This window comes from Mustela erminea, chromosome 17 (assembly GCF_009829155.1).
Source record: "Mustela erminea isolate mMusErm1 chromosome 17, mMusErm1.Pri, whole genome shotgun sequence".
Classification (NCBI taxonomy): domain Eukaryota; kingdom Metazoa; phylum Chordata; class Mammalia; order Carnivora; family Mustelidae; genus Mustela; species Mustela erminea.
The window spans coordinates 7,076,142-7,099,323 of record NC_045630.1 but is presented as its reverse complement, the minus strand read 5'-3'; the positions used below and the strand labels follow the sequence as shown (position 1 = coordinate 7,099,323).

General features: G+C 40.9%; 2 protein-coding genes and 1 long non-coding RNA gene across 3 annotated transcripts in view; 1 reads left to right on the top strand and 2 right to left on the bottom strand.

The window, feature by feature from the left end:
- OPN3 (opsin 3) overlaps positions 1-14,136 on the top strand; it is a 41,029-nt gene extending 26,893 nt beyond the window's left edge. The window contains exons 2-4 of the mRNA XM_032319402.1: positions 2,173-2,492; positions 8,945-9,196; positions 12,506-14,136. Coding sequence (XP_032175293.1) covers positions 2,173-2,492; positions 8,945-9,196; positions 12,506-12,769 — 836 coding nt within the window. The 3' untranslated portion in view covers positions 12,770-14,136. The remainder of the gene's footprint in view (positions 1-2,172; positions 2,493-8,944; positions 9,197-12,505) is intronic.
- LOC116576816 lies at positions 861-12,555 on the bottom strand. The gene is made up of 3 exons (XR_004280285.1): positions 12,474-12,555; positions 10,775-10,872; positions 861-1,032 (listed from the first exon to the last, which is right to left on the bottom strand). It is a non-coding gene; the product is annotated as an uncharacterized LOC116576816 (long non-coding RNA).
- A 976-nt stretch (positions 14,137-15,112) lies between the features above and the next one.
- KMO (kynurenine 3-monooxygenase) overlaps positions 15,113-23,182 on the bottom strand; it is a 46,214-nt gene continuing 38,144 nt past the window's right edge. The window contains 5 exon segments of the mRNA XM_032319401.1: positions 15,113-15,315; positions 15,318-15,449; positions 16,778-16,837; positions 16,924-17,025; positions 21,334-21,416. Of these exon segments, the coding sequence (XP_032175292.1) occupies positions 15,253-15,315; positions 15,318-15,449; positions 16,778-16,837; positions 16,924-17,025; positions 21,334-21,416 (440 nt within the window). The 3' untranslated portion in view covers positions 15,113-15,252.

The window sequence follows — 23,182 nt, the reverse complement described above, 5'->3', positions numbered from 1 at the left end:
TATCACCCTATTACTGTTTCTTTCTTTTATAGTTTATCTTTGCCCATTTCTTAGGACAGTGCCTGGTCTATTTTATGTGCATGATATTGGATTGTTGATAAATGTAAGAGAATGCATAATCCCCAAATTATATCACAGAGAACTTTACTGACTCAATCTGGTGTACAGAGTTAACCCTTAGATACCTCTTCTTGTTTCCATGCATTTTGTATGCTACAGCCTTGGCCTTGAAATATCCTCACCCTCGCCAGCTTGATAAACTCCCTTGTATTCATCAATTCAAATATTGCTTTAAGACCTTCCTCAGTGTTTCCCTAGGCAGAGGTCAGTGCTTCCTCGATTGTATCCTCCAGCTCCCAGACACAGCTCTGGGTCAGCACGTATCACACTCCTGTAATTCCTTCTTTACACGTCTGTCTTCTGCTGGCTCTGAGATCTCCGTCAGCAGTTCAGGCAGAGGGAACAGTGGTGTCCGCACAGCCAGCTTGGAGTGTGGCTGGCACTTTGGGGCTTGCTGTCTGTATCCCAGCGTAAGTAAGGGACACAGCAAGATGAAGTAGAGTCTCCATAATACGCCGAGATTATGTTTGGTTTTTTTTTTTTTAGATTTTATTTATCCATTTGACAGAGATCACAAGCAGGCAGAGAGGCAGGCAGAGAGAGAGACGGGGAAGCAGGCTCCCTGCTGAGCAGAGAGAGCCCAATGCAGGGCTCGATCCCAGGACCCTGGGATCATGACCTGAGCTGAAGGCAGAGGCTTTAACCCACTGAGCCACCCATGCACCCCTTTTATTTTTAATATTTAACAAAATATTTTGATCAGTTGTATACAAATAAAAACTGATAACTTCATCTGTAAGACAATTTTTTAAACATTTAGACACTTGCTACCCAGACTTTGCTCTTCATACCTTTAAAGGTACTCTAATTCAGGCCCCGTCGTACCTGCTTGGACTATTGCAGTAGCCTTCAAGTTGATCTCCATGCCATGGCCTGGGAAGGGAGTTCCGTACCACTGCAGGAATGAGGGTCCTTTCAGAGGAAAAAGGAGGAGGAAGAGGAAGAGAACTTAACTGTTGTCCTTCACACTTAGAAAACATGACAGAGTAACAGGTTTATAATTTGCTGTTTTATAGAGGAAAAATGGTTGTGTGTGTGTGTCTGTGTGTGTGTGTGTGTGTGTGTGTGTGTGTGTGTTTTAAGAACGAGAAAGAAACAAAACCCTTAGCAAGAAATCAAAAGCGTTTTCCAGCAGACTCATCTGCTCCTTTTACCCTCCTCTTTGCTTTGGATCCTCAGAGTCCTGGCACCTCTGAATCCTCTCATCATTTTTAGACCCTTAAATGGTCTCCCTGCTCTGGTACATAATTCTTAGTTTCTCCTGGAATATGCTTCTCCTTCCTGGTTCACAAATGTCCCCTGTTCCATGACGCCCATCCCGCAGTCTTACTGTTGTTTGCACAACGGGGATCCCTCTGGGCACCTAGATTTCTGCATTTCTGTCATCCCGAAACCTCCAGAGTTGGAAAGGTGATGGGCACATAGTAGGTGCTCAGTAGAAGCTTGTTGATGGAATGAACCTCTCTCTGGGAAGAGGCAGGGGAAAAAATGAGAATGTTGTTAAAGTGTATTTGCTGCCAAAAGGAAGCATGCATGTAGACCCGGGGAGCACAGGGGGCTTCCCTCCCTCGTCAGCCGTCCTGGATGAGAACAGTCCGTAGGCTTATGTCCGCGAGCAGGAGGGTTAACCCAGCCCCCCTGCTACTGTTATCGTAACTTTGTCCGTTCAGCCTTGTGAAACCCACTTCCATTTCATCTTCAGTCCTGGGTCAGACGCAACTGAGAAAAGGTCAAATCAAATGAGACTCACTGAGTGACTCTCTCTTCAGAGTCTCTCTTGGGCAGGAAGTTTAACACAGGAGCTGTATGGCCGGGGCAGAGCTTTTATTCTTGGGTGCGCAGCCCACCTGCCATTGGTTTTCTTTCCTGGATGAATATGTTTCCAGTCAAATGTCCTGGGGTCTGTGACGCATTAGTCCTCTCAGATGTGGCTTTCAGAGCACCTAGTTTGTTCCGGACACTCTGGGAGGTGTCTCCAGCAGACAGCGGACCCTCGGCCACGTCCGGCCACCGCCGCACCATGTCATAGTGTCCCACTCTCTCTTCTTGCAGGCATCGTTTCCATCACCACCCTGACTGTGCTGGCCTATGAACGTTACATTCGCGTGGTCCATGCCAGAGTGATCAATTTTTCCTGGGCCTGGAGGGCCATCACCTACATCTGGCTGTACTCACTGGCATGGTCGGGAGCGCCTCTGCTGGGCTGGAACAGGTACATCCTGGACGTGCATGGACTGGGCTGCTCTGTGGACTGGAAATCCAAGGACGCCAACGACTCTTCCTTTGTGCTTTTCTTATTTCTTGGCTGCCTGGTGGTGCCCCTGGGAGTCATAGCCCATTGCTATGGCCATATTCTGTATTCCGTTCGAATGGTAAGTTGAAAACGGCAGGTGCCCCTCCCATAATCTATTTCCAGGGTGGGCAGTTCTGGGCAGAAGAGACTCAAACTCTCCCTACATGATCAGTGGTTGTCCGCAGCTGGCGCCGTTCTAGGGGACTTCCTGGGAGAGTATAGAATTCTACTCTGTTCAATAGAATTGGGCACTGAGTCACTCTCTAAAAGGCAAATGAGGAATAACCTCTACTTTCTCTATGCCACCCTCTAAACCACAAGGAGGAAGGAAAGCGGTTCTGGACAGATAAAATCAGTAACAACCAAGAACACCTGCATTCTCTGACACTGTTAGAATTAAAGAACTCTGACCAAGGAAATTCCACACTTCCCATGATTTTATTCATTCAAAGGTCATGTAAATCCACTAGACCATAGTATAGATATTTTGTCCGGAAATCACTTCTGAATCATAAAGCACAAGACTGGCCACAAATGGGTTTCCTGTTGAGTGCTAGCGAGACGTCTGAAGTGACAGTGGGAGGCAATCTCCTACTTTAGCCCCATACATTTTCCTTGCTCAATCACCATGTCTTCCTGTCTGCGTCTTCCTTCAGAACTCCTGCTCAGCGGTCTCCTGTGCACCCTGCTAAACCCCTCTAATTTTCACCTTTAAAAAACAAAACAAACAAACAAACAAAACCTAACTTGGCCACATGCATTACTTTAAATCATAACCCACTGCTGACTTCCACATTCAAACTTTTCTCATACACATCTGTTTTGTAAAAAAAAGAAAAAAAAATCCCCATACCAACTTATTTACAAGAAAGCCATTATCAAGAAATGTCTCAACTCCCTGTCCCCCTTTATACAAATCGCTCTGTTCAGCCTCATTCTTAGGTCCCCCCTCTCCAGTTCTGGAGTCATGGCATAGATCTCTGAGGACCAAGCTGACCTTAGCTTCTGGTTTTCCCCCAACCCCATTTTCTGCCCCAGGGACCTCTTGCAAGTAATAGTTTTCTCTTCCACTTAACATCTCCAATCTCTTCCTTACTTCTGGCTCCTTCTCTTTAGCAATAACTATGCTACTATTATACAAAAGCAAAGTCTGCTCTCAACTCCCTCTGGCTCTCACTTCATTGCCCTTCGCACCAGTCTGTACTCAAAGAACCATTAGTGGCTTTTGGTGTTCTATCACCACTCAGTAAGCATGCATTCGGCCAATATTGGTCGAACATAGAGAATGCATCAATTACTATTACAGGCTGAATGTTTTTTTTTTTTTTTTCTCTCTCCAAAATTTATATATGGAAGCTTGACCCTCAACCAACGGTATTGGAGATGGGGTCTTTAGGAGGTAATTAGGGTCATATGATGTCATGAGAGTGGGGTCCTCATGATGGGATTAGTGCTCTAGTAGGAGGAGGAAAGATCAGTGTCTCTCTCTCTCTCTCTCTCTCTCTCTCTCTCTCTGTCTTTCCCTCCCTCCCTCCATCTCTTCATCCTCCTGCCGTGTCTCTCTCCAGCATGCGACACACAGAGAGAAGGCAGCCATCTCCAAGCCAAGAAAAGAGGTCTCATACCGAAACCTGCCTGTGGGCATCTTGACTTCAGACTCCCCAGCCTTCAGATGTGTGAGAAATACATGTCTGTTGTGGAAGCCACTCAGTCTATGTTATATTGTTATGGAGGCCCAAGCTGACTAAGCCGTTGCCTAAGCTCTGAGGATGTAACATGTATAAGATATCGCCCCTGCCTCAACGAGTTTATAGTTTAATAAACTTACCTAGCGCTTAATTCCCCAACCCAGAGCAAACTGGCGCTTCCTTCCTTGAGCACACTGTCAGAGAAACAGCCCACATTAAGGTAACTGATGATCTCTCAAATGCTAGATCCAGGGAACACATTCCTATGTCTTTTTTCTTTTCTGACATCCATGGTATTTGACACTTGTGGCGTTATTAACAACTTCCACTCACTGGTGGTTTTCTCCTCCACTGTTTCTAGGATTCTATTCTCTCCTGTCTTTGCTGCTCATTCTCTGGCCCATTTTCTTAGGTCTCTGCCCAGGGCGGCTTCCTATGGGCTTCCCAGCATTGTGCGTGTAGCTCTTTTCTCTTACTACACACTGGCCTTGGGCATCTCATATGCTCTTAGGATGTCCCCTTCTAACAACGGCTTCTGACCCAGGGTGTTCTTCTGACCTCTGTCAGGTCCCAGTCAGCTGCCTATTGCAGACCTCCACTAGGATGGTCCCCAGACCTATCAGATTCTTCTTCTTTTTTTTTAATCTTAAGATTTTATTTATTTATTTGAGAGTGAGAGAAAATATGAGAGAGCAGGGTGAGGGTGGGGTGAGCACAGAGGGAGAAACAGACTCCCCACTGAGCAGGGACCCTGATGCAAGGCTCGATCCCGGGACCCTGGGATCATGACCTGAGCCGAAGGCAGACGCTTAACTGACTTGGCCTTCCAGGTGCCCCTTCAGAACATTCAGACTTACCAGATTCCATGTGCGCGAAGACAACTGGGTCATCTTTCCCCCAGACCGGCTGCTCCTTCATTCCCTTTCTCAGTGGATGGTCATTATTCCTCAGCCAGAAATGAGAGCATAATATTTGACTATTCCTCATCCAAATCTCCCCAATTATCCCACAATCAATGATCAGTTTTCATGTATTCAACCTCCTATTTTTCCTTATATCCTTTTCCCCTCTCCTGTGGTCACAGACTCAGTTCAAAGGGGCCTTAGTTTTTTCTTCCTTTATTCTTGCTTTCTTCTAATGCATTTTCTCCACACTTCCACCAGAGTAATTATTCTTAAATGCAAGTTTTCTCATATCACTGGCCAGCTTAAAATCCTTCAGAGGTTCCTCTGCCTTCATGATGAAAATTAAAGCCTCTGAGTGTGAGTACCAGGGTCCTGCAGATGGTCCTGCCATCTCTTGTCCATGTGTCCAGCTTCAATTCTTGACATGCCGACCCTCTTGCCAACTCGGGTTCCAGTCAAGTGCAGTATTTCCTGTTCCCGGAACTTGACGCGTGTTCTATTACTACTTTACATGAGCATTCACCCTGTTCCTGGAACACTCTGTCCTTTCCCCTTCCTCGGCTGAACCACAGGGGGCTGAGCTCAGGATCTTCCTGCCCTTACCTATGTCTGAATCCATTACCCATCCTGTGTGTTCTCATAGCCCTCTCTGGTCGCCTCTCTCATGACATGCATCATCTACAGAAACAGTCTGTGTGCCTCTCACCCTCAGAATCCAGTGAATTCCTTAAAAGCAGAGACCCCGTCTTATTCATTTTTTCACCTACAGCTGGAACAGGACTTGCATAAAATAGTTGATCAGAGACTATTTTTGGAATGAGTGACAAACAATGCATTGGAAGGGGAAGTGGTGCGAGTCTGAAGAGACTTGACTCTAGACCACAGTATTCTCCACTCAGAACCTGGTGGTTATCCAGAGGGGTGACTCATAGCACTGATGGAGACAGAGCTTCTCATGTGAGAAAAGGACTCACGGTGAAGTGTTCGAAAATCTACAGGTGTCTGCATCAATAAGCCCAGTTTAATGTAGGCAGAGGACTCTTTTATTGGGAATTCTGGGGAATGTGTCTTAAGTGGTTCAACCTTCAGGACAAGTTCAGCTGTGCATACGCTTTTGCTCCATCTGTAGCCATTTTAGAAGATATTCTCAAATGATTGTATATTGGGATAGGATATTTGGGGGGCTCTTTATTTGGAAAACTTTGAAAGGACAGAGTAAAGGCATGGAGAATGATAAAACAGAGAGGCCAAAAGAGATAAATGAAAAATAATCATGGAAACTACAGATCTGCAAACACAAATAATCCAGAACAATAATCAGAACTATATCCTTGTACCAAAGAGAAACTGGGCTTTCCCGGCCCAGTATTTCCTTAAATTAACTTCTCCAGCATGCATGTAATTTCAAGATGATAAATGAGTGCTCTGCTTTGATACATGTTGAGAAGATGGGAATTGAGTTGCCCAGAAAGGGTAGAGATGAGTCTGTAGGGGACTCTGGATGGTGGGGAATTGGAGACAGATGATTGAGCTGTGGTTATACTGAGTATATTGTATATTGTATATTATCAATACAATGCAATATATCATATATTAAATATACTATATATTGAGTATATCAAATATATATATACTCATTAATTGCAACTGAGGAGCCAAAAATCATGATTCCAAATATTCCATAGTATCATAAAAGTACAAATGCATATAAATGTGTTAGTTTCAAATAGAACTCCAGTGTAAATAAATATTTAATCTTGGACATAATCCCACAAAGTCATGCTTGTGGAACTGGGACCCAACTTCTGTTAAGTCCAACAAGTTATTAATTTGAATCTCTTTTAATCTTGACTCTTAGAGGAAGTAATTGATTGCCAGGAGCAAAAGTGGTGAATCTGGGATATGGATCCAGACCTAATTCCAAATTGAGACCTTTTATTAGAACTCCACAACCTTCTTAAGAAACTCTGGGGAGGGGCACCTGGGTGGCTCGGTGGGTTAAAAGCCTCTGCCTTCAGCTCAGGTCATGATCCCAGGGTCCTGGGATGGAGCCTCACATCGGGCTCTCTGCTCAGCAGGGAGCCTGCTTCCCTCTCTCTCTGCCTGCCTCTCTGCCTACTTGTGATCTCTGTCAAACAAATAAATAAAATCTTTTAAAAAAGAGAAAAAAAAAATTCTAGGGAAAATTTCCCACCCACCCAAAAAATGTTGTTCTGAAAATAGAGTAATATCTTATCACATTAAATAAAATAGTTTCTTTTAAAATAGAATAGATAAGGGGGGCCTGGGTGGCTCAGTAGGTTAAGCCTCTGCCTTCGGCTCAGGTCATGATCTCAGGATCCTGGGATCAAGCCCTACATCGGGCTCTCTGCTCAGCAGGGAGCCTGCTTCCTCCTCTCTCTCTGCCTGCCTCTCTGCCTACTTGTTATCCCTCTCTCTGTCAAATGGATAAATAAAACTTTTTGGAAAAAAAATAGGATAGATATATAGATAATAGATAGAATAGATAATAATAGTATCCAACTTTACAACCATGCCCACTCCTACACCTTCCCCTACTCTATAAAAACACAATCATTTTAATTATCCATATTTTCTTCCTACTCTCTGTCAGTATGAATAGGTGATTCTACTAAGAACAGAGTTTCTTCAATATAATTTTAGATGATATCAATAATGTAGCTGTATCAATTCAAATATACTTTTAAACACTATAAGCACATGTTCTGATTTATTTGGAAATTTTTTTCCTTAATTTTTATGATAATCCTGGAAATAAAAAGGAATGCTTAGATTTTGCTGAAATGCAATAAATTTCCCAGTTTAAAATTGTGCACTAAGTATAAACAGTAAGCAAGATACCTTATTTTAAATATATAGACATTTGTATTTTAGTATTTTGTAGCAAACTTAACTTTCAGGATAGTCAGAAAAACCATTTTATTTAAGAACATACTTTTGGTGTAGAGGGATATTATTCCCTCCCCTTACTAACAAATTTATAATAACAATAGAAGGAACCTCGAAAGAACTTTTATCTGAGAAACCCAAACAACTTTCAGACTCTAGACCATTATTCTTCAGTGCTTTACTAGGGATGAATTAAAAGCAGATATGCTGAGTTTACAGGGATGTGGCTACAAGTGTTCTCTGCACCTGAGCCCGGATGAAACCAACCACAAGCGAGGTCCCCATCCAATCCCACTTTGCAATAGTTAGCTGGGAGTGGAAGCCACCATAGTTTGCAGCAAGAATTCATTTGGGAATTTAGCTTTATCCAAGACCAGCTTAACCATGCAGAACCGACGTCACATGTTTGCTGCCTGGTTTGAGAAGTTGGGGGTTATGTCTGGATTAGAGTTCCCAGGATCATGGAGAAAGAGTTTCCAACTTGTCAGGACTCTTTCAGGCTGTCTTTCAGTGACTGGAGAATCTAAGCAAAATAATTCATTTTCTTCTTTTTTTTTTAAGATTTTATTTATTTATTTTAGAGAGAAAACATGTGTGGTTGTGGCAGGGGAGGGGCAGAGGGAGAGCGAGAATCCCAAGCAGACTACACACTGGGTGTGGAGCATAGCAGGCTGGATTGTGAAATCAAGACCTGAGCCAAAACTAAGAGTCCCACACTCAACATCTGAGCCACCCAGGCGCCCCCATTCTTTTCTTCTTTAAAGAAATTGGAAAACATTAAAAACCATTAAAGGATCAAAGAGGCTATGTGGCTCCAAGTACTGTATTAAAGATGCATGGACTGAGACATGGAGAGATTAAGGGCTGGACACAGCTGGAGGCTCTTGGATCAGAAGTTGACCCCGAAAGTCCTGTTGAGTTGTCTTTCCACAAGGGTGGGCCCCGGAATTTTGTCTGTATATCTATTATCAAAGCAACATGAGAGAAGTTTTCTTTGACTTCCAGCTCTTTCTTTCTCCTTTCTGCAGCTTCGTTGTGTTGAAGATCTTCAGACAATTCAAGTGATTAAGATTTTAAGATATGAAAAGAAAGTGGCCAAAATGTGCTTTTTAATGATATTTATCTTCCTTATCTTTTGGATGCCTTATATCGTGATCTGTTTCATGGTGGTGAATGGTTATGGACACCTGGTCACTCCAACAGTTTCTCTTGTCTCCTATCTCTTTGCTAAGTCAAGCACTGTATATAATCCGATTATTTATATCATCATGATCAGAAAGGTAAGTGTGGTAATATACACGTTGTTTTCACCATGTAGATGTGCTTGTTGGAAAATGTAATACTTTTATATATATTATTCAGACACCTTCAATGATAAAAACCAAAGTCAAGAATTTTATAGGAAAAAGTGTTCAGGAATAAATGCAAGGTATTCCCCAAAGAAAATAGTAACAATTCTAAGATCTACCAAAAATCTTGTTAAGTAAAATTCCACTAAAATTAATATTTAACTCATCAGGAAACATTTTATGTCTTGTAATAATAATGGCCACAAAGTTAATAATTTACTTAAAATTCTTACTGTACTATGGAGATTATACCCATTATCTTTCAAAACACCATGAGATAGGCACTAGAATTATTTTTTACTTGATTTATGAATTATAACACAAGTTCAAAAAAGGTTAAATGACTGGCCTACTCCAGGAATTGTTGGTGCCTGGATTCCAGTCTGGTTTGCTAGAATATCAAAGTCCATCTCACCAATTAGGGTTTCAGGTATCATTATTCACATGCCATGACCAGTGTGTAGCTCAAACTAATTTGTTTCCAGAAACTCCTCTAGATCGAATGGGAAGCTTATCATCTGTGTGTGTGGTAGACAGGTTTCGGCTTGACGACTGTCAGCCAGGACTATGAGGGCCTCAGTAGGATTGCGAAGAAGCGTGAGGCTAAGCCTCTAAGTCACAAAGCTTAAAGACCAGAGAATTGCCAAGTTATAATGGTCGATTCCTGCATTGACATTTTTTATTTTTATTTTTAAAATATTTATTTATTTATTTGAGAGAGAGAGAGATAACACGAGGAGGAGGGCCTGAGGGAAAGGGAGAGACAGAGAGGCAGAGGGAGAGGGAGGGGACATCATCAAGCCGACTCTGCCCTGAGCCTCGAGCCCAACTCAAGGCTCGACCTCACAACCCTGAGATCCTGACCTGACCAAAACCAAGAGTCAGATGCTCCATAGACTGTGTCACCCAGGACCGTCTCCATTGGAACTTTAAAGTAGCAGATCACACTAATAACAGGCAATAATAATTAATAATAATTATAATAATAGCTACTGTGGCTACTAATACTCAAAAGTTTGGAATGAGAAAACATTTTTTCTATTAACCTTATAATGTTCACTGCTAAATCTGCCTCTTCGTACTTTCATATGGTTTCAGTCTCTATTCATTGATGGTCTTTCTTTCTCTTTCATGATGCCTTCATTTATCTATTTACTTGAATCCAGAGAATTTTAACTCAGAGTCCCTAAAATCTGAGAATTACTTGAATTGGCTTCAGGAGAGCCATGAGAACCTCTGAAATTAGTCATAAAACTTTTTAAGAATATGCACATGTACATTTTTCTAACAAGATAGTTTATAAGCTTAATTTTCTGAAGAAGTGTAAGGACTTCATATTTTAACTACCACGTCAACAGGCAAATAATTACATTTAAAATATATTACCTGACATTATTTTTTGTGTTCTTTCTCTGGGCCAGTGGCCATATGTCAGTTCTTTTAAAATTTTAGTGTGCATACACTACACCAGGAGAGACCATTAAAAAAAAATTAAAAAAGAGTACATACTCAGATTTGGTATGCCTGGGTGGCCAAGATTCTGCTTTGTAACCTTGCATGTGGTCCCCATGTTTCTGGTTCTCAGGAGCACACTTAAGATGGAAAGTCTGAAAGACACAGTAAACTAACAAATAAATAAAACAATGGTCCTTATCCTCAAGGAGCTTACCATTTATGTAGGAAAACATATTTTGACATACTTTAACCCTTATAATAATGTATCTTTAGCACTTAAGCTGGTATAGCAAACACTAGTTTGATGAATAGATAGTCTCAAGCAAATATTTTTAAAGGTGAGTATAGACTAAATACTAACTTGTATATAAGTGAGGTTTAAAGAAGACAGAAATCAATGTAGCTAGCTCTTCTATTTTCCACTGATATTTCCTGGTCTGGGAAAGCCCATATATTAAACTTCAATTTTGCTCTGAACTAATGGGATAAAAATTAAATTAACTTTTTATTTATATGTTTTATTGGTCACGATAGGCTATTGCAACAAATAACTCCACCATTTCAGTGAATCAGCAAGAAAAGTATTCTTTCATTTCTTTTTGAAAAAATTTATTTTATAAAGAGAAAGAGAACACATGTGGGAGCATAAGTGGGGAGAGGGGCAGAGGAAGAGAATCTCAAGCAGACTCCCTGCTGAGGGTAGAGCCCCCTACGGGGCTTGATCTCAAGACCTCGAAATCATAGCCTGAGCCAAAACTAAGAGTCAGGAGCTCAACTAACTGAGTCACCCAGGGGCCCTAAGGTTTTGCTCATTAAATCCTGGTCCAGAGTCCACTCTATTTGCTGGAGGGCAGGGGATCTGTCCCATACAGTTCTGTAGGAATCAAAGTTCCTCCATGTTGTGATATTATAATCTTCAGGCTTGACCTATAGGAGGGGGAAGAGCAGGAGGAGCCCCTGAAAGGGAGTTGAGAAATGGGGTTCAGTGTTGTACCCAGGACAAGGGGAGGATCATGGGTATTGGTGTGCACTAGCACTCTCTGCTGTAGTATTTTTTTCTCCAGATGGTTTGTAATCTTGATAGAAAAAAAAATCCTTACCTGATCAAAGGAAATTAGTGAGGACAGCTGACTGTAAACTCTGTGGGAAGGGCCTTGTCAGCCTTTGCTGCCTGCAGTATTCCCAAATTGTAGCCCAGTGGCTTTTACCTTGTAGTTGCTCACTGAATATTTGTGGAATGAATTAATTTGAATTTTTAAAATTTTTTTTAAGTTTTTATTTATTTTTTAAATTTATTTTCAGTGTTCCAGAATTCATTGTTTATGCACCACACCCAGTGCTCCATGCAATCCGTGCCCTCTCCAATACCCACCACCTGGTTCCCCCAACCTCCCACCTCCTGCCCCTCCCAAACCCTCAGATTGTTTTTCAGAGTCCACAGTCTCTCACGGTTCGTCTTCCCCTCCAATTTCAAGTTTCTTAAACAGATTTAGTTGTCCTCAAAGACGGTGCATGCAACTTGAATCCATGGTGATTATAAGGTATTGTAATAGTCCTTTATGATTTTGTTGATGAGAATTACATAATAATAAAAAAACCCCTTAAACTCCAGGGTTATTTAGGTACATATGAGCATTGCCACCTAACCCCATACCCACCCAGCTAACAAAAAAGAACAACCGAAATTAAATTCAACTAATTTGAATTTAGGGTTAGGGTTAGGGTTAACCCTAATTAAGGGCCGAATTTTTACTTTATATTCAACTTCATTTTCTCTCTGCCCAGTTCCGAAGATCCCTTTTTCAACTGCTCTGTTTCCGACTTCTGAGATGCCAGAGGCCTGCTAAGGACCTACCAGCCAATGGGAGTGAAATGCAGATCAGACCCATTGTGATGTCACAGAAAGACGGGGACAGGCCAAAGAAAAAAGTGACTTTTAATTCTTCTTCCATCATTTTTATCATCACCAGTGACGAATCACTGGCAGTTGATGAGAGTGACAAGACCAGTGTGTCAAAGGTTGATGTAATCCAAGTTCGTCCTTTATAGGAAGGAATAATGGTAATGAAAGATGAGGCCTTATACTGGAAACCGCATCTTGACTTCCATTATGAGGACTATTTCGGAATCCCCACTCTATGTAATATTTTGGGGGAGGAAAAACCTTCTTCTGCCCTCAAATTTTCTTCTACCTGGTGAAGGAAATAAATTGACATGAAACAGATGAACAGGAGAAAAACCCAAAAGTTTAATTCTGTGTGCATGGAGGCCCAATAATAAAATTGAGACCCAAAGAAATGAGCAGGGCATGTAGCTTTTTCACATTTTAGACAAAGAGACATAAATCTGTAAGGAATTGACAGGACAGGAAAACTCACGTTTGGGAGCTTCAGTCCGTAAAGAATTCTAAACAGGATCTGGGCTTGGTAGTAATTTAGTAAAAGTAACAGGGTTTGTTCATACAGGTTTTTTCAGCCCTCAGTTCTCCGTCTCTGATGATACAGATGTCTCTCTACCCCCTGGTTTAGGGAGGTTCCTTTTACACAAGAGATTTCCTGCTTTCAGGAGGACAAAGGAAGGTCAGATTGCTTTTTGCATCTGGTGTTTATTAAGTAAGTTAAATTCAAAATTGTGGCATATTTTGGGGCATCCTGCCTTGGACTCCCACAACATCAACAGAACTTCGGTGAGTCAGCAGGAAATCTGAATTGCCCGTATGCTTTCTAGCCTCTGGAAGCAACTGAGCAAGACAGTTGCTTTACTTCAATGGGTGCTTTCCGTAACGAAAAACCCTTCATGGCACAAGATGGGCACCTGGCACCATTAACTTCTAACATGTTGGAAATTTTCATTTCAAATATATTTTTTTAAATGACACTATTTTCCAAGGCACACAATACATTTTTTCTCAAAAATACTTAGCTGTATTCACAGCTCAGAAATAACGGTAAAAATATAACTTTGTATCATACATGTCGGAAACTGCAGCTTTTCGGTGGTGTTGGATCCTCATCACTGTCTTGTCTAATGTATGAACGATCAGATTTATCAGAGAGCCTATTCCAGAGTGAAAAAGAAAATCAGCACCCTGGCTTCCTCTGAAAACGAAAGACTTACTGTATGTGCCGTATGATAAAGATGAGCTTCAAGATGACTGTCCTGCGAAGCGCGCTCCAGAAGGAATACTGAAAAGCAACCCAGCCAAGGAAAAGTCGTGAATTTCAAAATAATCGTGGAGGCTGGGGACTCATACATGAGCAGAGGATGTCCATGGGAAGGATGTGTCGATGGCAGATCTGTTTCATTTCAAACATGACTTGGCAACCTTATCCTCTCAACAATTTGCCACAATTTTGCCAAGTGTTTTGGGTTTAGAAAAGAAGTTCCAAGCAAAAAAAAAAAAAGAAAGAAAGAAACAAATCTACATTTGAAGGGGATGAAAGTAAGTGTAAAACTGTATTCATAAAATGTATTATTTAGTCTTTTTTGCTTTAACCAGTCTCCTGGGTAGTCAACGGTCAGTGTTCGTGAAGTTGCCATTTTCCCATGAGTCCTTGTTTGGACTAAACACAGCTCGTTAGAACTCAAGGATTTCTTCAACTATATAAAAAAGAAACTGAACCATTTTATTTTGTTGCGTAATTTTTATTTCTTAGTTGACTGTCCTGCTGATGTAGCATCTTCACAATTAATCATGTCTGAAAGACTTCTGAGTGTTTCAGCTGGTCTACTGAAGAAGAACCAAAGAGAATATTTTCCCTAAAAGAACTTTTCAAAATCAAGTTTATCGCTGGTTAGTAAACTGCTTCTGGAGAATCTCAAGTGGAATCATTTCTATGAAAACTGTCTCCCTTGTTTCCTTTCCACTCTGTCATCTATATATCTGTTTAATTTATAAGTAAAACTTCTTGTTCTTCACTTAGTATGGCATCAATAACCCCCTCTTTTTTTTAATCTTCAGAAGGTAATGATGGCTTTCCAAGATGGTGAAGTAAAATTAGTTCATTTTGTAACGTTCTAGAGTGCCCCAAAGTCCTCATTTTTACTTCCAGTTTTGGTAAGTGAAGCTGAGCTCTACGTTGGATTAGTTCCATCCCGGTGACCCAAAGTGTAATTTACATGTTAGGCAAATCATGGTTTTTAGTCTTGGGTGTTACGAGTCCGTCCTATCGTGACTTTAACGATGTCCTTGAAAGGGAAGAGGTGATCAGCATCTTCCTTGAGGTCCCTGGTGCTTTACTTTTTGAGAAGTGAAAGAGATCTTAGTCACTGCACTTTCATATTTAGAATGACCACACCTATGTGTAGCATTATGGGAAAGCTGTATTTTGCAACTTAAACTGGTAGTTTAGGGGTGGTCCCACTCCCAATAACCACAACGAACACACAGAGAAATTTTATACTGATTTTAATTGTAAGCGGGCATATATCTGTCCCTAGTGAATTAAATATGATGATGGAAACATGGCTTTGATCCTTAGTTTCAGTTATGAGGAAGTCCAGTTGCCGCGTCAGCATATTTATGTCACCGGCTAATGACATTGGGAATTTTTTTCTAGTGACTCCATGGAGTTTGCAAGGAAACATGTCCTGTTTTCTGGAAGGAAGTGAGCCACTCCCATGGTCTTCTGAAGTAGTGCAGGGGTCTCAGGGACATGGAGCACAGAAATAGGTAGGTACTACCCATGGCTATCAATGTTCCAAAGAAAAAGAGTCCTTTGTTTATCACCTGTAAAAACAGCAAGAAGTCTCGTTTTATTTGTCCAGAGATAAAGATCTCAAAAGACTTCATTCTTGAACAACCAAGGAGTATACAACGTCTTCTTTGTTCTTTAACCTAAAATGGCAATTTAATGGCATGACCACGAGGTCAAGGCCTAGGATGGCTGGTAAGGTCAGGAATTTGGAGCTTCCCTTCTCTGTCTCTGTCTCTCTCCCTTCCCAGAGATAGCTGGATCCATTTGCTCTGTGTAATGAATTCTTAGCAGTCTGCCTTTGTATAGCCATAAACACACACACACACACACACACACACACACACACACACACACACACTTTAGAAAAAGAGTTATAAATGCGATCTTAGAAGAGTCTGTTAGCCACCCTTGGCCTCCTTGCTTCCCTTGACATAATATTCAAAATGCTTGATGTCCTGCTTGCCCTTCCAGCTGCCCCTCAGGCGGTTCTCACACACCAGGGCTGCCTCCAGGGCCCCCCAGCACCACCCCCCCCAGCACTCCCGTGCTCCACCAGCCACAGTCAGCCTGCCCCTCCTGCCTCTGAGCTGCAGGAGAAGAGGGGCTGCTGCTTATTCATCTCCTGCCCAGCTCCGTCTCTAGACATTAAATGCTGTGATTTGCTGAATGAATAAAGTTGTTAGATTCCAGAGGAAATCTAGGAATCTGAATGTCTGTGTACTGGCATCTCTGGGTGAACTGCCCAAAATGAACGTGTTAGGGCATTAAATTAGAATTAGATTATGTGTTACAAGAGTTTCAACTCTGTCCAATTTCACAGGTTAAACCCATAAGAATATTGCATGAAGCAAAAGTCAATGGCTAAATACCAGTAAAAAAAATTACATTGCTAAAATAAATTTAAAAGTTTAGAAATACTGCATCAGGGGTATCCTTGGTAGTTCAGTTGGTTTAGTGTCTGACTCTTGATTTCGGCTCAGGTCATGGTCTCAGGGTTGTGGGATCAAGTCCTGCGTCAGGCTCCAAACTCAGCACGGAGTCTGCTGGTCCCCTTCCCTCTACTCCTTAACCCACTTGTGCTCATACACACTCTCTCTCTAAATAAACAAAATCTTAAAAAAAAAAAAAAAGAAATACTAGCCTCAGTTCTCTTGTATTTCCTCCCTTGCGGGGCACTCTCTCTCTCTCTGCCTCTTGCTCGCTCTCTCTTTCTCCGTTTTTGTAATTTTGTTCATTAGGCGCTTTACCTCCTGTGTACCCAGGACAGTTGTTATTTGGAAGCAACCATGTCTGTCACATCATTTCTGAATTTGCCTGAAGCATCATAAGCATCACACTATGAACTTCAACTTGTTCTCACCTTTTTCTGCCAATGCCAACGCAGCTTTGCCTCATGGTATCTTATTCTGGAAAAGGTGACCTATAAGGAAGTTTAAAAAGTATTCTTGTGATCCTTTAATGGCTAAACAGAAGAATGAAATGAGATGTCTTAAAGCCAGACCTTACCATGGTATAGAGAGGAATGAAGGTAGATGGCATAAGAGCCTGAAGAAGTCTCTCCACCTTCTTGTAGAAGATGAACCACCTGGAGTTGACGTGAGCTCGCATCTGCAATAACGGAAGACTCTTACAGAATACCTCAAGCGAATGGCGTTTATTTCTTTACGACAACACAGTCCCACTCACGGCAAAGCAGGACACAGAATAGTCAACTTTGTATTCCCTTCACAGTCATTACCAATCCTTTTTAGTACAAGTATAAGACGTTACCTTGAAAGGTTGAGCAACTGCACAAAACCTGTGATAGAACACCACTTTGCTCAGGGGGCATTATGGGAACTCTATTTCAGTGAAAGGTTTGTTCAGCCAGATCTGGGGATCGTCTGTGGGACCAAAGATGTAACTAATTGCCATTGTTTACTAGCTGGTTTGAAATCTTCTTCATGGCAGGGAGGGATCGTTGAAGCTATGTCTGTCCTGACTTACTCCATATTGAGAAAAAATATCGTGTTTTTAGCTGTCTTGTTTTTAAAGACACCGGCAAGTTACATCAGTGAAGATTTTCAGTACATATGAAACAATTCTGCTCAAACGGAAATCCACATTACTTCTATTTTCTGTCTTCGGGAAAGATGGAAAACAACTGCACTCTTTTCCTTAAACTTGTAAATTTTCTCATTTGATCTCATTTAAAAACTGTGACCATAACTATTTATTGTAAGTTTTTTATGTGACTGGCTCAAATGTAATTGTGTTTTTCTTTTGAGTATTAATCCTTTAACCATGAATTTCTTTGGTATATACATATTTTTTTCCAGTGCATAAGGTCCCAAAGGATATTATAAACCTGCTCCAAATTTGCAGAGTATAATATTAACAGTGTTAAGATCATTTGATGTTTCTCAAATCTTCAAAATATGTTAATATATCAAAATTATATTTTCCTTAAAATAAAATATTACTAGCTCTACCAAATGTCTAAGGTTTGTGTTTGTGAATTATTGGTGATTGAAATCAGACATTGAATCATCTTTGTTACCTCCTAAATGTCCCTAAAATGTAGAGGGACATGATGTGTGTGGGTCATTGTCACGTCTACAGTCACAATCCACCCATATGCAAGGAATGCTCTGCGTGTGTGTGTGTGTGTGTGTGTGTGTGTTTGTACCTATTCTTATTCAGCATGTATGTGATGGGGCTGGAGCAAAGAAAAAGAACATTTGTGACTTCTGGGGAAGGTTGCAGAGGAGGACCACCCTAGGTTCACCTCATCCCATGGATACACCTACATAACAACCACCACACAGTGTAAAAACCCCAGAAAAATGACCCGAAGCTGCCAGAACAGACTCTTCACAGCTAAATATTGGGAAGAGGCCACAATTAGAGAGGGTAGGAAGGACAGAGACACAGTCAGGAGCCACACTGACCCACAGGACTATCCAGAGGAGGTCAGGACGCTGCTGGCGTGGAGAGGGGAGGGCAGGAGGCCCCACACCAGGCACCCTGGGTGTAGGACACCCACACTGGGAAGACAAATCCCCATAACATTTGGCTTTGAAAACCAGAGGGGCCTAACTTGGATAGTTCTTACCATCAGCGGAGCTTAACACCTGGATCTTCAAAAATCAGACGGCTCTGCTGGGGGAGAGCTGGAGGGTGAGAGGAAACTGAGTCCCCACCCTTAAAGAGACAGCACAACAAAGAGAATCACTCATACACAATATAGTATAGAAGCAACAGTTTGAAAAAATGCCTAGGATATGCGAAAAGATTTATTTACTGATCTCAGAGCATGTGGGATTTATCCCTGGAATGCAAGGGTGGTTCAATATTCACAAATCAATCCAAGTGACGCATCACATCACTAAGAGAAAAGACAAAAATCATATGCTAATTTCAATAGATGCAGAAAAGGCATTTGAGGAGCGCCTGGGTGGCTCAGTGGGTTAAGCCTCTGCCTTTGGTTCGGATCATGATCTCAGGGTCCTGGGATTGAGCCCCGCATCGGGCTTTTTGCTCAGCAGGGAGTCTGCTTTCCCCTCTCTTTCTGCCTGCCTCTCTGCCTACTTGTGATCTCTCTCTCTCTGTCAAATAATAAATAAATAAAAGGCATTTGACAAAAAACAACATTCATTCATCATAAAAACCCTCAACAAAGTAGGTTTAGAGGGTCTATACCTCAACATAATAAGGACCCTATATGAAAAACCCATAGCCAACATCATAGTCTGGTGAAAATCTGAAAGCTTTCTCCGTAAGATAAAGAACAAGTCAAAGATGTCCACTCTCACCACTTTTATTGAATATAGCCCTGGAAATCCAGCTACAGCAATCAGAGAAGAAAAAGAAATAAAAGGCATCCATATTGGAAAGGAAGAAGTAAAACTTTCACTATTTGCAGATGGCATTATACTATATACAGAAAACCCTAAAGACTCCACCCAAAAACTACTGGAACTGATAAATGACTTCAGTAACGTTGCAGGACATAAAATTAATATACAGACATCCATTGCATTTCTATACACCAATAATGAAGTAGCAAAAGAGCAAGTGAGTAAAACAATCCCATTTACAATTGCACTAAAAATAATAAAATAGCCAAGAATAAACCTAACCAAGGAGGTGAAAGACCTATACTCTGAAAACTGTAAAGTATTAATGGTAGAAATTGAAGATAACAAACAAATGGAAAGACATTCCATGCTCATGAATTGGAAGAAAAAATATTGTTAAAATGTATATACTACCACAAGCAATCTACACATTTAGTGCAATTCTTATCAAAATACCAACAGGCTTTTCTGCAGAACTGGAACAAATAATCTTAAAATCTGTATGATACCAGAAAAGACCCCAAATAGACAAAGCAATCTTGATAAAGAAGATTAAAACTGGAGGTATCACCATCTCAGATCTCAAGATAAACTTTGAAGCTATAGTAACCAAAACAGTATGATACTGACAAGAAAATAGACACATAAGATCTACAGAAGAGAAGAGAGAGCTCAGAAATAAGCCAATTAACCTTTGACAGAGGAGTCAAAAATATGCAATGGGAAAAAGACAGTCTCTTCAACAAATGGTATGGGGAACACTGGACAGCCACATGCAAAAGAATGAAACTGGACTACTTAACTACACCATATACAAAAATTAACTCAAAACAGATTAAAGACCTAAATGTGAGACCTGAAACCATAAAAATCCTAGAAGACAGCACAGGGAGTAATTTCTCTAATACCAGCCTTAGCAACATTTTTCTAGATGTGTCTCCTGAGGCAAGGGGAAAAAAGCAAAAATAAACTATTAGGGCTACATCAAAATAAAAACTCCTGCAGAGCAAAGGAAACAAGAGAACTAAAACACAACAAAACCTACAAAATAGAAGATATTTGCAATTGACATATTTGATAAACGGTTAGTATCCAAAATATAAACAGCATATACGTCTCAACACCAAAAACCCCAAATAATCCAATTAAAATGCGCAGAAGACATGAACAGACATTTCTCCAAAGAAGACATCCAGATGGCCAACAGACATACAAAAAGATGCTCCACATCACTCATCATCAGAGAAGTACAAATCAAAACCATAATGAGATACCACCTCCCACCGGTCAGAATGGCAAAAATTAAAAACACCAGAAACAAGTGCCGATGAGGACATGGACAGAAGGAGAACGAGCAGGCACTGTTGGTGATTGCAAACTGGTGCAGCCACTGTGGAAGACTGCACGGAGGTTTGTCAAAAAATTAAAAATCGAGTTACCGTATGAATCAGTAATTCCACTACTGGGTATTTACACAAGAATAAGAAAACACTAATTTTGTAAAACATAGGCACTCCTGTGTTTATTGAAGAATTATTTAAAATAACCAACCTATGGAAATAGCCCAAGTGTCCCTTGATAGAGTCAAGGATAAAAAAAGAGGTGATTTATATGTATATTTATAATGGAATACTACTCAGCCATAACAAAAGAATGAAATCTTGTCATTTGCAACAGCATGGATGGACCTAGAGGGTATTATGATAAGTAACGTAAGTCAGTCAGAGAAAGAAAAATGTCGTATGATTTCACTCATATGTGGAATTTAAGCAATGAACCAAAAAAGAAAAAAAAGGTGACAAACTCTTGACTATAGAGAACAAACAGGTGGTCACCAGAGGGGAGGTCAGTGAGGGGAAGAGAGGGGTGGTGGGGATTAAAGAGTGTATTTACCATGATGAGCACTGAGCAATGCATAGAACTATTGAACCACTGCTTTCTATACTGAAACTAATGTAACACTGTATGTTAATTACACTGGAATTAAAGTTTAAACAATGTTGTTTAAAAAGAAAAGAACTATCTGTTAGACTATTAGGAATGACCTCACGGAAGGGAGCCTAACCCCCTCACTCACCTCTATGTAATTGTACATGGACAGGTCTGAGATGGCGTGGTCATCTGGAATTCTCAATCTTGAATATTCAGGAAGACACACACCTAGGAGCCAAGTTGAATAATATATCATTTCCAGTACAGTCTATGAAAATGTGCTGGCCTCTACACCAATCAAATTAAATGGTGAGACAAGCTGTAAAAAAGGGACAAGAATAGAAACCTATGCCCCATGTTTTCCATGGAGATCAAATGAGAAAATGGACTAAAAAATAGAACAAGATGCCCAACACATATGAAATGTTCATTAATGCGAGTTGAGTCTCATTGTCAAAATCAGTATTGTTTTATCTTTGTTCTGTAGTAACCAAGACCAGCGCTGACAGGATGTTCTGACATATGAACCCTCTACCCCCCCCCCCCCATCATCCCTATCACATGCAGATCCATCCCACCAGGGATGTCTCCACATCTGGAGCATCTGTGCAAGATGACTGGAAAAGGAAGTTAGAAAACCAAAAGAACTTTACTCTGGACCCTCTAGTCTCTTCTGATCCAGATACCAGTGTCCAAGGACTTCCTAAAACACCATCACACACAATTACTATGAACTCACTTCATGCCAGACTTTTTAAAAAATATTAAATTAAATTTACTTATTTTAATTAACATATAATGTATTATTTGCTTCTGGGGTACAGGTCTGTGAATCTTCAGTCTTACACAATTCACGGCACTCTCCATAGCACATACCTCCCCAGTGTCCATCACCCAACCACACTATCCCTCCTCCTCCCCTCCAGCAATCCTCAGTTTGTTTCCTAAGGTTAAGAGTCTCTTATGGTTTGTCTCCCTCTGCAATCCCATCTTGTTTCATTTTCCCTCCCTTTCCCCCCACAACCCCCTTCCCTGCCTCTCAAATTCATCATATCAGAGAAATCATATGATAATTGTCTTTCTCTGATTGACTTATTTCACTTAGCATAATGCCTTCTAGTTCCATCCATGTCATTGCAAATGGTAAGATTTCATTTTTGATGGCTGCATAGTATTCCACTGTAGATATATGTGTGTGTGTGTGCCACATCTTCTTTATCCATTTGTCTATCAATGGACACTAGAAAGTATTATGCTAAGAGAAATAAGTCAATTAGAGAAAGACAATCATCATATGATTTCACTTACGTGAGGAAATTACGAAACAAAATAGAGGATCATAGAGGAAGGGAGGGAAAAATAAAATAAGATGAAATCAGAAAGGGAGACAAACCCTAAGAGACTCTAAACTATAGGAAACAAAGTAATTGTTGCTGGAGGGGAGGTGGGGGGTGAGGTAACTGGGTGTTGGACATTAAGGAGGGGACGTGACATAATGAGCACTGGGTATTATATGCAACTGATGAATCACTAAATTCTACCTCTGAAACTAATCAATAGAAAAACTTTACACAAATGATTTTACTTAATTTTCACATCTCTCTGAATTTAGTTTTATTGTCCCCACTTTATAGGTGGAAAAGAAAAAAAGAAAATCCAAGACTTCAAAAAGCTGAAACGACTTGCTCAAGGTCTTACAGCTAGTAAGCAGTGAGTCAGGACGGGAATCTGGGTGTAGACTTACTACAGCCAGTTCTCTAGATCCATCCCTCACCTGAACAGGGTCTAAATTCAGAGGTGGCCTTTGAGACCATGGATGCAGAGAAGCAGTAAGTTACCCGGGTCTGGAGCTACTGTCAGCCACTTCTTTTACAGCTGAAGTGTTATCCATTTCATTTCACTTAATTTCAGCATGACATATAAAAATCTTAAACTCCAGGGGCGCCTGGGTGGCTCAGTGGGTTAAAGCCTCAGCCTTCGGCTCAGGTCATGAT